Source organism: Nomia melanderi, chromosome 9 (assembly GCF_051020985.1).
Source record: "Nomia melanderi isolate GNS246 chromosome 9, iyNomMela1, whole genome shotgun sequence".
NCBI classification, from domain to species: Eukaryota; Metazoa; Arthropoda; class Insecta; order Hymenoptera; family Halictidae; genus Nomia; species Nomia melanderi.
In genome coordinates, this window is record NC_135007.1 from 16,717,724 (window position 1) to 16,735,463 (window position 17,740).

At 48.2% G+C, this 17,740-nt stretch overlaps 1 protein-coding gene across 6 annotated transcripts in view; it reads right to left on the reverse strand.

The window, feature by feature from the left end:
* The window catches only part of LOC116432529 (uncharacterized), a 106,374-nt gene that overhangs the window by 45,147 nt on the left and 43,487 nt on the right, over positions 1–17,740 (reverse strand). For all 6 annotated transcript variants that reach the window (XM_031989601.2, XM_031989603.2, XM_031989605.2 and 3 more), the window contains 2 exons: positions 15,594–15,705; positions 7,141–7,286 (listed from right to left, as the gene is read on the reverse strand). In XM_031989601.2, the coding sequence (XP_031845461.1) occupies positions 7,141–7,286; positions 15,594–15,705 (258 nt within the window). The remainder of the gene's footprint in view (positions 1–7,140; positions 7,287–15,593; positions 15,706–17,740) is intronic.

A 17,740-nucleotide genomic window follows, 5' to 3' on the forward strand; every position in this document is an offset into this window, starting at 1 on the left:
CATAAAGCATTCACGAACTCTGGCCTAGATTTATTCCCGGCCTCCGCGAGTCGAATCGCTCTCGGCGGCATTCAAGGGAAATCGGGGGAGGTTCGAGACCGCGGCGGAACGTCGCCGGGACCAGCCAGCCAGCCAGCCGCGGCTGCTCGGAAAAACTATTAAATATTTGAGCCTGCCGCGGCTTGAGAGGAGCAGTTCAATTTCGCCGCGGTAGGCAAACAGCCCGAGTCCTCGGCGAAACCCGTTTTCTTTCGGCTCTCCGGCCGACAACTTGAGAAACACTGTTCGACGAGTCTCATTCCCGAAACACTCGTCCGCAGAAAATCATCCCTTACTGACTCTAAGTTCGAACGTCGAGTAACGATTCTTTCGAATTAAATTCATCCGCATCCCACGCCAATGTATTGAACAGTGCTCCTCAACTTCGTTCGGAACGCTCGTCAGATTGATAGAGGTTTCCACCTTTGATGTCTCCGTCAGAAATAGCGAAACTTTCAAGCTTTAAAATGACGAAATATTAAAATATTGAAACATTAAAATACTGAAATACCGAACTCAAATATTGAACTACCGTCAAACGTTAGCACTGTGAAGTATTGAAATCTAGAAATCTAGGAATTCCTATCGATATTTCAAAGAGACACCTATATACTAAAACTACAGCACGTTTTACGAGATTGTTAATAACCGTAAGAAGTATTAAACAATTCGAGCGGGAAAGAACGTTGCCATTCGGGCGACGAAGAAACATCGCTCGCGCGGATGCGAGCGGCGAACGAATGCGAGGCAAAAAGGGTAAGTGTCGGTTCGATAGCGAACGCTGAAACGTTTCCAATAATTACCACGCTGTAATTACCCGACTATAACGGGGTGACTTAACGTTGACGTATCGGCGTTGTCTCTGTGCGCCGAGCGCGCCGTGGGCTGCAAGTTTCGATCATAATAGGTAACGCTAATTATGCTGAATGACATTAGTTCCCCGCACAGAGGGCACGTGGGCGTGCGAGCGTGCGCGCGCGCAAACTGCACGGGCTATAGTGCCCCGAACACTAGCGGAATGGGAATGCAGTTTACACTGTAACGAGCGGTTTGCACCTAATAATGCCAGACGCAATAACATCGGCATTATTGCCCTCTGCGAAGTGGCCGTCTCGTTTTCGCTTCTAAATCGGCATTAATCTCGGAAACGATCGGCTCACGCGGCCAACACGTTATTTAGCTATTTCGAATTAGCGGAGCTTATTCAGGCAATCTGTCGACGCCCGATAAGTCTTCGTGAATTCCCCTTAGAAGTCTTAGAAGAGATTACTCGGGGAATTATTTCGGTTTCTGGATTTATTATCGCAAATAGAATATTCCGCAGTGTTCTAATACCATTCCAGCAACGTTCGCGTTGTCAAATGTTAAGGAACTTCGTTGCGAATAATCCTATACACTACAAAATCGTAGAGATTGACTTAATTACTTAGGACTTCGAGATAAACTGTTAACTCCATTTCAATTTTCCTCGAGAAATTTAATCTATAACTTATGCGACAATACATTAGTCGCACGGACTGACACTTGAAATAAACGAGATCACTCGTAGAAGTCGAACGCGGGATGTCTGACTAAACACTCTCTCATACTACTTGCGCCAGGGCGAAGAACAAATGATTGCTACACGAGAAACACGGTGCAAGAATTCTATTCCGTCTTCCTCGTCCTGTCACTGTCTCCATTCTTCAACGATTCTGGAATCACAGGCTGTCGGTATAAGGCACGCCACAAGTTTTCTTCGTTATGACGTTCGCGCTGCTCCATTCCGAGGCGTCCGTTCAAGAGCAAATTCCTCTTAGCCCGAAGTTCTCCCATTAAGTAATACCTAGAGCCGAACTCCAGTCCACCAATCTATCCGCAAGGCAGCCAGTGTCCCAGCAAACAGAATTATCGCTGGTCCAACGAGCGGCGTCTCCGCAGAAGAAGGTCCCACGAATCTTCCGGCGCTGATTCGCCCGCTAAAACGGCGCCATGTTTTTCCAGGCGCCCCGCCCCCGAAAAACAGACACCCCGGAGGAGCGATCGAGTTCGCCGAGACACGAGGGCTCTGTAAATTAGCCGGGTCTTCCCGATTACCGCCGCTAATTGGACCGCTTCATTTTCGCGAACCCCTCGAAACCTCGAAATTCGGCGTGGAAACGCGGAAGACGCGTTCTCGCCGTGGCCTCCATTCGAAATTCCTGCCACGGAATGATGGGACTTTGCGGCGGATCTGGCGACAACTCGTTCTTGCGCGAATTGCGCCTTGTAACACGGACTTTCGCGTTTCTTCGTTGCTTCGCCTGAAAGTGTTAGCTTCTGTATGGATCGTACGATCGAATTCGGTTCGTTTATTCGCGTTCTTCTGAATTGTCTGTCTTCACTAGCTGCCTAGTGCTATTTAGAATCTTTTATTTTCGCAACGACTCGAGGCACTCGCACGGTTAAGCTTCAAAAGGATGCTGCCTCGCTGGAAATTGGACTAGTCGAGTGTCGTCGAGGAAACGAAGATGCGTCAGTGTCCTCTTCCTGCTTCAGCTTGCTTACAGTCGCGACACCCAACGATCTTCCTTCGAGAATTGCCGAAGTTCAGCAACTGTTACCTCGTTTCCTCTCTAGGCTTCATTTCTGAATTGCAATCGCTTCGAAGATCTATTTGTTGCTTCGAAATGCAATCTCTTGAAACCAACAAACTCTGAACCCTTTGCACTCGAGAGGTGTCAGTCACTTGATTTGACATAGTAAAATTATAGAATGTGATATTTAATGTTAAACTTTGTATAATGCGATACGTGAAACATTGGAATAAAACAGCGTTCTTCAATGTACTGGTGATTTCTCTTCGAATTAGTCTCAAACATCGTCTTCGTAAAGGAATGTTAAATATTTCTAGTAAACATCCGAGTGCAAAGGGTTAATATCCAATTTCTTCTTTCTCGATCCTTGAAGACTGTTCAACGAAACCTTCACTCCAAATCTTCCAGAGTATTAGATCATTCCTCGACGGAAACATCGGCCATTTAAAAATGCTTGATTCGCAAAAGTCCGTCGTTCGATTCGTTCGATCGAGCTAATCGGCCGGCTTCTAGTCGATCGAGGAAGGAGAAACAGAATCGGTTCCCGCAGGTCGGCATGCGAACGCGGAAGAAGAGGGTGTCCGTTGTATTCCCGGGCCGGCATTTGGTATTCATATCGCTTACCCGCGGTCGCAAAACCCGTCTTTTACATAGAAGCACACGGAATAATACATAACAGAGGCCGGGGGAAGCGGATCTATGGGGCTCTGATAAATATTGCATGGTCGACGCCCCCACTGTCGCCGGAATATCCAGCATATTTCCCGCGGACACTTTCTTCCTCCGCCGGACCGCCGCGATCTCCCCGATACCGAATAAACGATCCTCTCTCGTCCGACTAGCCGCGACGCTCGCCGGAATTCCGCGTATTGGAGCTTCCGTTTCTAGACAACCGACTGGGGAAATTGATCCGCGGACACGTACTCGTACAGCTTCGATCTTGATCAGCGGAGAGAACGGAGAGACGGAACGTATTCCGATAACGCGCTTCGAAATTCGAGACTGCTTTCTAACCGATTTTCCCGAAAATGTTCCACATACATGTTCATCGGTATATTTATTCTTGACTATTTCAAATTGCAACTTCTTTGGCTACGCAGAACGTTGCGTCAATGAATCAGTTTGACTTGAACTGAATTAAATCATAAAATATTCACATTTATATATACAACGGAAGGTGTACTTGTTGGGTTAGAATTCAATTACGTCAGATTTAAGCTCCGCAATTATCGTCGATAGTATATTATAGCCGTCTATGGCCAGCAGTTCACCTAACCGAATGTCTCTTTAGGCGCCAGCGGTAGCCAAGGGGTTAACACTGAGCTCTCCGCAGTTCGATCGAGCTCGCAAGCTTCCGTTCTTAAATTACCCGTTACCCGAAATCCGTATTTTCCACGGGAGAATCGGGAGCTCCCGTAAAAGCGGCGGCATTATACGAAAGCAGAAGTACGACCCGAGCGTCTTTCTTCTCCGCATAATTCTGGCGGGGAAACGCGAGCGACGAGCCTGTGTTCTCGTCGGGAGGAGAAAGAGGAGGATTCGATGGAGCGAGCGCGCGCGCGTCGGGACTATTAAAATATCGAGGCCTGCGATTGAATGGAAGAGGAACGACCGATAACGGGCCGATGCAAATTATCGCGGAATACCCGCGCGAATATTTCCGACTCGTCGAACTTCACCCAGTTCCCGGGCTTTTGTTTCTTCTCCCGCGATCGTCGCGGCTGAAAAGGGGAGCGGCGGCGGCCAAGGAACCGGCCGGGACAAGAGGGTTAACTATTCTCGCGTTCCCCCGGGAGAAATACCTCGTGATCCGCCGGGACACATGCACACCCTTCTCGTCTCCATCTTTTCCTTCTTCTTCCCGCTCGGCCTTCTCTTCTTTCCTTCCGTCCATTTTCTCTTTTTGTCCCGTTCCTTTATTTCATCCATCATTGTCGTCTTCAGTCGTGGTTCCTTTCTATCTCCGTGTCATTCCTTTGAGTCTTTACCCTCTTACCATCCACCTTTCTCGCTTTCACGTTTACTACCGATCTTTCTTCCATTCAAATCCTTCTCTTCCTATTGTTCTCAAGAACGCCATTAATTCGGTAAGAATGGTATTTAAGCTACTGTGGTTTCTGTGTCATCTTTTCGAACGGTACTTTGATGGATCAATTATTTCTGTCATCGATAATCGCGCATGTTATAGTCTATTCTACATCGCATAGTGGATTCTATCAGTCTCAAATCCCAGTGCTACATCTGTGATACATCGGACATAGTGAAACCTTGCGGGTCAGAGGTATACTGCTCTAATTTCGTCGTAGCAAGGTTGAAACCACCGAAAGGACGAGGAACCTTGACAAAACAAGAGAACGAGAGACACAGACGAGCATCGGTTGGAGATCCGAACGAACGAGCGATTTCAGGCTCGAATTCAAGCGGGGATCGTCGAACGCCGATTGCGAACGAGGGTAATCGATAGTCCAATTAATTACCATGATTCCTCGTCGGCCGCCGACAAAGGGGATCGCAACGGCGCGGCTGAGCTCCTTCAATATTTATCGCGCGACGTCGAAATTAGCGCCGCGAATCGGGGATTCCGATGGCGAGCGAAAGGGCCAAGGAATTCCACGGCTCGCCCCGCGATTCCATCGGGCACGCCGCCCGGGACGTTTGATATGGAGATAAGTCGCCCCTTTGAGACGCAAAAGTCCATAAAACCGGAGCCCCGTACGCGCGTCCTTTTACCTCCGCTTTTCTATTAATGTATGAATATTTCAAGGGTGTTTCGCTAGGAACGAATCCAAGTCGATGATACGTATCGTTCGATGAATAATAGAAAGGGAAGAGGGCACAGATCATCGCCGATGAGCGTTGCAGCCGTTTGGCTGATGGATCGCGGACCTTTGCGAGGGGTCTCGTTCTTCGAGACTCGAGATTATTAACATTTGGCACTCCAGATGGTTTTGCAATCTATCAGCAACTGCGACTAATTCTTATAGTATCCCTATCGAAAATGGAAAATGCTATAACATTCTTTAGATCTTTTATTCTCCTTCTTAGTACGAAATTTGGACGTGTGAGAAATCTAATAAGTATAGGGTAGTTTCTTTAAGATTCATTCGAATATATAATGTTATTCCTGGTGCAATATTGGAGCCTAGAGTTCAAAGGGTTAACTGAGTCGATCAAAGAAATACGCTTAAATCGATTTGGTGATATCTCCTGATGTTTGTAAGTTTCAATGGAATAATTAATATTCTCTTTAGTTACTCAAGGATTCGCTCGGTTCGCTTTCTAGGTCAGAAAGCAGCTTCCAAATATGTTATACAATAGTCTCAGAAGTTAAAACATTAATTTTCTCAATTGTTAATCCGCGTTCTAAAGGAGCTTGCAACTTTTTCTCTGGATGTCACACTAACGAGTTGATTCTAACGAGACAACGATTCAATCATGGACCAAAAGAGCACGCGAGATTCTTCATAGTTCCTAATAAATAAATAACGATAACTTATTCTATCCAACTCGGCTAGGAAAACATTCACAGGGCAAGGCTAGGTGAAACGATTCCATTCGACTCGGTTACGAAAGTATTCCCGACATAAGGGGTTAAACACGCGCGAAACTTGGAGCGAAAGCAGCCGCAGCCGAGATTATTATTCGCCCAAAAGTGTTGCAGCGTCTGGCAGACTCGATCCCATCGATCCGCGGATAAAGAATTCCGACACACGATTCGGCCGCGTTCCATCCCTCAAAGGATCAATTTCCGGGGGAGTTCGTACGCCGAGGAAATCCCTTTGGGAAAGCACCGCGCGGAATTCCATCCGGACGAAAGCACGGAAAGAAGGGTGGGGGCTGAATTTCGTTAGGACCGCGTTGCAGCTTGCGGGAACGTGTTCCGCAACGGCGCCGAAACACGAGAGACTTCCACGGGGCATTCCGCCTCGGATTCCGCGCGTCTTCCCCGCCGCGACACGCTCGACTCGGAAACCGTCGCGGGCACGAACGCCATTCCGCCGGGAACGGGGAAACGCTCGACCTCCGTCGAACGAAACAATGGGGCGGGATGCGAAATGGATCGCGATGAATATTTCAAGGGAGCTCGCATTCGACTTCGCTTCATTTGCTCCGCGCTTCGTGCGATTTATCTCGAAGATGGCATTCCGCGGGGAGTTTGTTCCATCGGAATCGACGAAAATCAGGGGATATCGATAAATCGACTTAACACGTCGAATGCCATGGGGGTCACCGGTGACCCCCAACCAAATCAGATTACTGTAGTTCATTCGATTAAGAGACGATTGTTTGGAAACATTTCTATATTATAAGTAACGCTACCTAGGGACATTCGGCTACATGAACGTGCAAGAATAATAATGCAATTCAATCGAATGGCTTAATAATATATTTTTCCCGTTTTGTGTATTTTGCTCTATGGAATCTTGTTTCAAAGACGTAGGTTAGGTTGGCAAGTTCTTTCCCACTTATCGTCGGCCGCCGTTGTTCATAAGATAATTAACCTATGTAAATGTAAGGGAAATTACTGAGCAAATAGGGTACTCACTTTGCGAATATCTTCTAAATTGTGAATTTCCGGCGAGAGGCCACCGTGCACGCAGAGGAACTGTTGGTTCATGAGGGCGGCAAGAGGCAGACAGTCAAAGGCGTCCATGCACGCGTCGTATACCCTCTCCGAGTATTTTATTTTACCTGAAATCAGAAGCGCCAGAGTTATTAGACAACCGAGCGTCCTCCCCACTTCCTCTAGAATCGTCCACATAATTTTTCTCGTCGTTCTTGCGATCACTCTAATTTCGCGTCGAGAAGAAGCGACACGAATACAGAGAATTATCATTACGTTCACCGACGTTTCCATATTTGGGTCAACTTCACCCGAGAACAAAACCACACGACGTAACACACAATGATCTTACAAAGGAAACTGCGATATGTATAAATAAAAGTCAGAACAACTGGCAATAAAAGAATGTAAACAATTTCCGTAATTTCCCTCGCCAAGTTTGAAATAGGTCAAAATGACTCGCCCAGTGAACCCTGTGTTAAAACCGTGGATTGGAAGTGGCGCTGTGTACCATACAGCAGGGGAGCGGAAAGAGAAACAGAGAAATTGTAGAACACAAGGCGAAGGAAGAGGGAGAAGTACCGAATAACGAAAACAGAGGAACACAGGAAAAGCTGTAGAATCCCACGAGAGAGACAGTGGAAGAAATATAGAACAAAGCAAGAAATATGGAACAATCCAGAGCATGGATCACAGAACAGAGGTTTCGAGAACATGAGGAACAGGAAAAACACAGAAACGCAACGAAGCAAAGAATTTGTAGAAGCAAGGGGAAACAGATTTCGAGAACATGAAAAACAGAAGAAGCACAGAAACGCAACGAAGCAATGGAATTTGTAGAACCAAGGGAAAAGAGGTTTCCAGAACATGAGGAACAGAAGAAGCGCAGAGAAAGCACGAAGCAAAAGAACGTGTAGAAGCAGGGGAAACAGAGAAGAGACAAAGAAAGTCGGACACCGAGCTGGTGAGCTAGAAACGGAAAGAGAAGCGGAGAAAGAGGAAGAGCGACGTGGAAGAGGGAGAAAGGGGAAAGTTGGTGGGCGACAAGCTCCATCCGACCGGCTCCACGCTTTGTTTCTTTTATCGCGGTCCACGGTCGGCGAGCCGTCGTTCCCGGCGTTATTGCCCGCGAACAAAGCCGTCTTTCGGCGGGCTTTTTACTCGCTTCCGATGCCCGGGCTTCTCGCCCCGCGGCTCGCTGGCTCGGCCAATTTAGTTCCCGCGTCCCCGAGACAGCCGGCTGCCACGCTACGCGGGGATAATTCTCCTTAAACGCGATCCTCGATCGTTTTCCGCTCGGATGGGATTCCGGGGCTCGGTAACGCGACACCCGGCTACGACTGACGCCTGCCGATCCCTGGAAGAGGGTACATCCGAGCTGGATTATTCGTTTCGGCGGGACGAAGCTGATTTCACGCGAACATCGTTGGATCGTTGGCTGCCGGGAATTCTGGGGACTTTCCGTTTTCAATCGGTAGTGACGGAATCGTTTCCGAAACGAAGCATTTGCCGTACTTTAACGAGTTCGACTCGTGGTAAGAATTTTGGACCAAATATCGAGTGAAGACACGAGTGAGATATCGGTCGTCGTAATTATGGTCCAGATTAAATGGTATGCCAAGGGCTTAACCCTTGATAGAAGTCATTTGATCGTTTCCATCCCTATTGTAATATTTACAATTAACACGTTGAGTACTACGCTAGGTAATTTCTGTCAAGTTCTTTGTCCTTGTTATCTACGTTACGGTATTTCGCGGTAAGTCAACTCGAAATACGTCCGTTGAGAGTTATATTCGGCTTATTTTCTCCTGTAAAATTACTTCTCGATTCAACTGGAACCTCGCGAGTCCTCTATACACCGTGGAACATATATATTCCCTATGAAAATAGGAGCAATTTATCAAAGACCGCTGAATAGTGCAGCGTTTCATAGGAAATACGAAGAAATTCTTCCGTGCAGTTTATTGAACCGATTCCTCCATTTATTACCGTGGAAAGCGCTTTAAAGGGCCATAAAAGAAATGAAGACATCAAACAGATCACCTGTATATATTATTAAAAAAAATCTCGTCGCGGACGGTTACGGGGATCAAAGAAATGGTCGGTGTCCTTTCCGGCGGCTATACGGAGGGCGGAGAATGGATAAAGGGGTGGAAAAGGACTCCGGAGGGCCATGAAGAAGCGCTGCGAGGCAGACCGTCAGGAATAGTGACCGTGTACGCGCGAGAGCCTCGTAAAAAGAACGGGGAATGCCGGGATCATTTCGCGTGCGTGGCCCGTGTCCGCCGAGAATAATAAATCCCTCTATCGAGGAATGCTTCGTCCGGAAAAAAGGAAGAAGCGGGCCTGAAAAGAGACGAGAACGGAGGGAGAAAGAGAGAGAGAGAGGGGAAAAAATAAAAACACGGTCTCTGCGAAACGGAGAACCATCCCCTTCGCTCGTTCCGTGAAATACGAGCGTTCGCTGTCGCGCGGTACGAGCAGTAGAATTTTTCCTTCCCGTTTTATCGATGGAAAATGCATTACTCGGTCATCCAGTCGAGGGCAACGCGGAGAAACAGGTGATTGTATCGGAGATTTCAGGATTTTCCATGTCGAAGGTGATCTTTATTTTCCGCTGGCTTCTCCATCGCGCAGGAAACGCAACGGCGGGTTTATAATGGATAATCTGTCTGATCGTTGCTCGCTGTTTCTACTTACTAGATACTCCTACGAGATACCGTTATCCGTTGATTTGGATTGTACGAAATTTCAGGGGTATCTGGGATCTTTGCGAGAGGCCTGGTAGCTGAATTATTGTGATGTATAATCATTAATTTGATTAGTATACGAATAGTCATTATAATTTCCATCTGCAATCCTCGTAGACCGTTAACGCAATTGCTGTATCAATATCAAACGATTCGAAATTGGATGAAATTTGACGCACAACCGGAAACACGCGTAAACGCGATTCATTATCCGTAACTCAATTATAACGTGCCTAATAACGTATCGATAAACACGAAGGTACGCTCGCCGAGGGAACAGTTGCGGCGCTTAACATCTGCGTCGCTCAGAAGCCAACGTGGCGAAGTCGATTTTTACTTCTCTAATTTTTCAAATCTCAACGGAATAAATAATATATTTTCTACTTAATAAAGGACCCACTCTTCGTTGTTTCTAAATCATAAAGCCTTATAGCTTCCGAAACATATTCTTACTCTCATATATTCCGAACTTACAACACGTTGCATAATCATTTCAGAAGCCAAAGCACGAATTCTCTAAACTTTTCTTCCCCAGACTGAACCGCATTAGCTTCTGGCTCATTTATCGCCACCGGTAGCCGCATAAAGCGAGCGGGCAAAAGTATTCGGGCCGCGGAATCGCGCGGCATTTAGAAAATCTCGAGTCGATCCGTTGCCATGAATTCGTGCCGTGTCGGGGACACTCGAATGCGCTTTGGAAGAGTCGGCGAAATGCTTTTCCATTCGCGGATCAGTCGCAGACTTCCGTGACAAACAGGACGCCACGCTCGTCGCCGGCCGCAGAAAAGAAACCCGTCGGGTTTCTTGCCTCGGTCGCGGGCATTGCTATCGACACGGTAAAAATCGCCCGGCATTTCTCAACCGGAGTCCGAGCGGACGTGGAATAGTGTCCGGACGGTTGTCCGGGGAACAAAGTCGGGATCGTTCGATAGGTTTCCCCGGAGGAAACGAATCGTCCGCGGGACATGCGCAAATACCGCTGTCGTGTCCCTTCTCCCGCGTGTTTCTTCGATTCCTCTTTTCCCGTGGCTTCGATTCTTGCCCGGTTTCATTTTGCGAGACTCTAACTGTACGAGGATCGTCGAACTTTAACCGGAATCCTGTTCGTCTTCGCGTGGATTCGGGAAGTTAGGTGGATAGGGCTTTCGCCGGAGGATAGGGCTTTCGCCGAGCTCCGATCGTTCGGAATTTCCGTCGAATTTCTTCGTGTCCTGACAATCCTGATCTATATCCGATTTCCTTTCAAATCCCTATGAATCTTTACTGTCGATTAGTTAGTTGGTCCCTATAAACAATCAGAAACTCGCTAAACAAGTCTACAGTTGGGAGAATCATTCGGCGTATCTCGAGGGAATCTTATCTCGATCGTCGAGTGGGCAAGCTGGAATGACAAAGTGTTGTTTGCCGTGGCGGCCATCGAGCTACAGCCCTCGGACTTCCGAGCAACGGCGAGCAAGAAGAATTTCCTGTCAATAAAACGCGGGCACGCTGGTCGAGCAGCCCGAAGATTCGCCCGACGGACAGATTGCCGGTCGAACCTGTCACCTCGAGACCTCTCGGGAGAACATGCGCCTCGACCTTGCTTGGAAGGTTTCCTAATGCTTCGCTGAACTTTTCGAGCCAGCGTGCCTTTGCAATTAATAAACACCGGGGCCGGCCTCTCGGCTCTTTAATAAAGGCACCGGGAACGCGTCTAAGACGGCGGCCAAGGGATTTTTCGCGTAGCTTCGTTTCTCCTCTGTCAACAGAAAGTTTCCGGAACACATAATCCCATTACAAAGGACTAACGAAAGCCTCTGTGCCTCGGCTGGCGAGCAATTGCCGCGCGCTCCGTTAAAAAATCCACCTTCAAGCGGTTGATTAATATTCAAAGAAACTCGAAAGCGCGGGACTCGGCCTCTCGGCGGAGGAAATTCCTTCCAGCACGCGTTACAATGGCTTCGCGCGGCTCGCGTTCCAACGATTCGAATAACTACCCGGTCTAATCGACGTTTAAAACCTGACAACAGAATTATCCCGGGACAAAGGGATTTAACTTCTTTCAGCGAAGAGAAAGGAACTTCTATCAAGTAATTTCTTCGAAACAATACTCTTCCCGCGATGCCCGAGGAAATATGTATTTCCAAATGGCGAACAATTTCTCCCGCGAAGCGGTCGCCGTATTTCACCGGTTCCGCGGGAACCGAGGAAGCGCGCGTTCCGAAATGATTAACAATTTTTCCCGCAAAGTGGCGTCTATTTCACGGTGGAACTCGCGCGGCGGCGGCGGCGGCGGAGGAGGACCAAAGCGGATACGGAGGTTCGCCGCGTTATTTATCGCGGACGCGCTTCACCGGGGTTCTCGTGTTTCGACGAAACCGTCTCGAATCTCGGTGCTCGGGCTCGGTTTCGCGGCCGCCGCGGCATCAAGCACCGGGCACGCATTATTCGTAGGACTCCTGGCAAGCCTGGGGAGCCGCTGGCCGCCGGCCAGAGGGTCAGCGTGTCGCTGCGGAGCGACACGGCTCGCCAAAAACGATTGTTCCCCACGCGGCTCGCCTCGCCCGGCGAAAAACATCGGCCGCGAAACGAGGGAGGATTAATCGATCGCCGGCCGAAACCGAAAGCCGGCGCCTGCCTCGCTTCCTCTTTCGGACCAAGGAGTCGGCTTCTTTCTGCGGAGTTTCTCGCTCGTTGCGCGAACGTTGCGCGAATAAACGTTCGATTAGACATTCGAGGGACCGTGGTTCGTTGGGAACACGCTTGAGCTTAGCAATCATTCAACGGAAGCGTGGAACCGGTTTCATGACTTCCGATTACTAATAGGAATAGTAGACTTGTATATATAGATTCACTGTGATATCAAAATTGAGATAATCAGCAAACAGATGCGAAGAACAGGTCAACGCTGGATTGCGTCAACTTCACTTATTTAGATTTTGCAAGCATTCTTCAATAAACATTCGCGTTGATTTCGGTACTTTTGAAGCTACGAATTCCAAGATTGAAATAAGCGAACGTCAATTCTAGGATCAATAGCCTCTTCCTCTAAGAAGCAGGGAAAATCGAGATTCCTCGGTACACCCATGTAGAGAGATCTAAACACACTTTTCTAGCTATAGATCCGAAGCATTCCGCAGGGGATGACGGTTCGGAGGCAGACGAACGGAAACGACGTTGGAATCATGAGCGTAAGGTCGCGGTGGGCGCGCGCCGGGTTAACGGCAGCCTCGTAAATACACGCGGCTTGACCCAGTATCGGAGAATTTTCCAGGATCGATACGGTTTTCCGCGGGGCCGGCTCGACTGCGCCACGCAGACCTCCTCGAGATATCGGCGATTCGAGCGCGGACCCTCCGGGACCCCGGATCTGGATGGAATTCCTGGCCAAGTCGGTCCACTCGATCGGGGGAACCCCTTTCAGCCTTGCCAGAACCGTTTGCGGATCGAACCTCTGCGACTCGATTCCGGGCACGCGTTATTTCACTCTAATATTGGCAACCGGGTACTCGAGTACTCATTCCGAAACCCTCGTCTATGTAATTTCCTACTGTCCCAAGGAAAATCTACCGGAAGCGCTTCGAATCTCTACTTTTTGCAGATTTTCATACCGAGTTTTAAAACAGACGCTTAAATCCAATTCGTTCAATTTGGAATTTCTAAAGGTTCTCTAACGTTAATATCTAAGTATTCGATCGGTTCTTTATATACTCGATTTTATCATTTCCACCTCATCGAGGTGGAATTTTCATATTTGGAAGACGAAGTTGACAAATGAATTACTCAAACAGATCAGTACGTAGATTCTTTTTCTATTATCCAAGCAATTGATATATAATTGAACTCTGTCTGAAGGTTTGTATTTCAAAGAACCTTCGATCGTGAAGGGTGAATCTAGTTCTACGAAATTCGCGTACGTTTTGCAAAGTTAATCGCAGAACGAACAGTACTTTCTTTTCTATGAAGCGAAACGTTAAGGGCTTGCACGAATGAAAGCACGCACGTATAAACAGTACGCGACGAAACGCAGCCTCTTTCGGGCTAACGCGTCCCGGCGCGCATTAATCGACGATAAAGAGGTGGCCCGTTAAACCGAGACGACGAGTGTCCGCGCCATAATTCGTCCTCCCTCGAGCGTGAAATCGGGCTAAGTGTAAACTCGATTGTAAATTGGGATCGCCGTAGGGACGCAATTAAAATCCTCGTCCCCTTTGACGGCGGCCGGGACCAGCGGCGTTCCTCCGAGTGCCGGGATTAATGATTGAAAATGCGACGGCCGGCTGTGCTGGACACCGTGTTACGCGAATTATTCAAACGTACCGAGCGCCGGCTCCCGATTCGACCGCCAGACATCTTCGCAAGGCTGTTAGCGCCGAGTAGACGACAGATCGCGAGCGAATATTAATATGTTCAGTGACGTATATTTCAGTGGCGATCTTCAATATTATCTTATCTTCTTTACGAAACGAAAATCAAATTGATACACTGGACGGTACGATTTTAACACACGTGGATGTAGTCTAATTTTCTTTGAGATACGAAACGTTGAAAGTTAGAAATGGGTGATCAATCAATATTTGACTTTATTAAATTATATTTGCCGTTGACAATTCAATATTGCTCGACGGAATATTAAGTCTCGTTAAATCCTCTGTTCTGATACTTCGCTGCTTTAACAGAAATACAAGTATCGGAACAGAGGATTTAAGACTTAATATTCCGTCGAGCAATATTGAGTTATCAACGGCAAATATAATTTAATAAAGTCAAATACTCGATGCTCGATATTTATCGAAGGGAAACATTATATTGCAGTCGTCAATATTGAATTTTCATAGTACTCGGATTTCTATAATGAACGGCTAGCTATCTGCGCAGCAATAGTAACACGGATATACATTTTTGTAGTCAGTATACGAGAGAAAAGTAAGTAACGAGCAATGCTTGCCGATCGAATCGCCAAATAAAGTCGAACTACAAATAATTAACGTGCGTTTCCATTCGATTCGGTCCTCGACGGAGCGTTCAATAGGAAAGCTAAATTCCAGCCGGGAGTCAACATTCGAAAAATCCGCAGTCCACTCGCGACGCGACGGAATAATCAGCCCGGGACAGACTTCCAATCCGGCTCGAGTGTACGCGAAATATTGAACACGAGCTCGGAACTCCGAACATTCCGCGGGAATTCCGCGCTGTCCCATTTCTCGGCGCGGCCGGGACACCGAGGAGAACACGGCAGTCTGGAAATTTTGCGCTTCGAGTCGCCGAAAAGTAGCGGGCCATCGGAAATCGATGGAAGTTCATTGTTTGCCGGCGGAAAAAAAACCGTGGAACGTCGCCGCATGGGAATTTTATTAAAATATCACGACCGCTGCTCGCATTAACTTCTTATACGGTAAATCGTCCGATAAACTCGGGCCGCGGTGCTTTGTTCGATACAAACGAAGTTTCACGAATTAATTCGCCAATTAACAGATCCAACTGTGCTGCGTCTTACGATTTTGATTTCTCTAATTAAACTAGGCATGCAGCTGAAAGTTCATTCGTGTTAATCATCGTTCGGATAAGTAACAGTTGAACGAGACGAATGCTTGAAATTCCGAACCGAGCAGATTTTCGAGGCAACGATGGGATCGCAAGCCGGAGAAAAAGTGTGCGATCCTCCGGGGAAATGTATCGGAGCTGGTAACGGCGCAAGCTACTTACACTCTTGCTTAAATGTGAAGTATTCCGTGAGATGACGGCACTCGTGGTTACCTCTGAGGAGGAACAGTGTGTTTGGATGGCACAGTTTCAGCGCCCACAGGTACAATACGCACTGCAACAGAGAAACACGGTCGCTTTGTTTAGTATTTTCAATCGTGGAACGCCGGGGACACGGCTGAAAAATAGGGGAGCACGTATCCTTGCGAGATTCTACGGAGGACCCGAAGCGATAACTTCGTTATTTTAAACGGTGCTCCGGCAAACGAGGTTACCTTTAACAGAATAAAAACTCCATTCCGCGACCGGGCTAAAGAAAAACACAGCTCGCTCGCGGCGGAAACCTGATTAATCTATTTCCAATAAAAGTCGCGCGAACTTGCGACAAACGCGATTCTGAAATTTCCACGGGCCACCGGAGACCGGTCCGTTCCCGTGCCCGATATTTCCAGTGTCAAGAGGAGTACCCTTTGTCGCGGCAAATGGAATAAACAATCAGAAACGCCGGCTGCAGAGAAATCCGCCGTTTATGAGCCTTATCGCGGAAACGTGGCGCGAAACGCGGCCCGGTCCTTTTTCCCTGCCGGGAAATTCGCCTTTTTATAGATTTCCGCGCGGCGAAACCGAACGCGCGCGAGTTACCGTTACGGCGAATCGGTGTCCGCGTTGTTTGTCCGCTCGGTCTCGCTGCTCTCGTCGCCTGTAATTTATTCGCGCGTCGTCTGGAGAATAAAATCCTCTCGTGAACCTCGACGTCGGGCGCGAGTGTTGAATGGCTGTTTTTGTCAACGAGACCGTTAGACAATTGCGAGTTTCAACGAGACTCTCGACTGAGTCTGATCGTTGGTCGTTCAGTTGTATCGCATTTCGTTACACGTGTCGTTTGGCGTTCGACTTCAATCTATAACGACGCAACGAGCTCCAAATTCTGTCGACTAATAATAGCAGACGCCTAGTTCATTCGTTCTGTTAGGATGGAGATAATAAATGCTAACAAGAGATCGAGGTACTGATAGCGTGTTTAACAATAGACCTAGCGTTACGATAGAATTATAATATTCCCCTATGGAAATCGCAACGGAGGGAACGTACGATCTTTCCTCCGCGAGATCCGGGCATCGTACTTAACATACATCACTGTCGTCCCCGCGATACCGCGGCGCGGTTAATTAATGGCAGCTGCCGGCCGAGACGACAGAATCAACGAAACTGGCGTGCATCGTCGCGGGACAAAGGCGTCCACGTTTCAACGCGATCGGACGTCGCGCGATTAATCTTCTCGCCCGCCGCGAGACGCACCGTTCGAAATATGTCCTCTGTTTGCGACCCCCTTCAACGGAGCTGACGATCTTGGCAGGGCGAAGCCGAATTCCGTCGTGATTCGACCAATTTCCTCGCGATTTTCAGAAAATCTCGCGTCCAAGGTTTCCGCGTTCGTTCGTCACGAAATCGGCGTGCAACCTGTTAGACGCAAGAGGATCGAGTCAAACGCTACGATCAATCAAAACTTCTCCAATTTCTCTCTCGCGAACACTGAATCCGCCGAGGCGTACCGCCGGCGGTTCTAAATTTTCCTATAAATTATAGCCAGAAACCAATTGTACGTTACAATCTTGCGAAATTTGTAGCCAGCCGAACGGATCAGCCTTCCAACGCGTTCAGACTGAAGGCTGAATAACGGGCAACGCGGTTTCCCAAGAACCGCTGTCATCCGTCGCATTTATATTCCCCGACGTTTCAACGCGGGCACAATTGTTGGCTCGCTTTTAATTTCCACGCGTAATTATGTATTAAGAAGCGCGGGGACGACGCGGAACAAATACGCGGCGACGATCTGTTCGCGAAAAGTGCGCAGTCGGGGCGCACGGCGGTAAACAATCGTTGGAAAGTTGGCCGCGGCCGTCGAATCGATATTGAATGGGAGACGAGCAGGTGGTAGGGAGAGAGGCTCGCATCTTTTATTCATTGTATGTACATTAACGGTTTGTTTCGAATGCGGGGCTATCACGTGTGCGGTATTAATGCGCGTAAGTGGCCGCGAACGCGATGCGGCAGCGAGAAACACCGCCATTGTTCCCCCCTCGCTCCGCTGCCGTCGCCTCTGTGGGAACGTATTCGTTTTATTGGCCGCTGGACGATCGCGTTCGGTG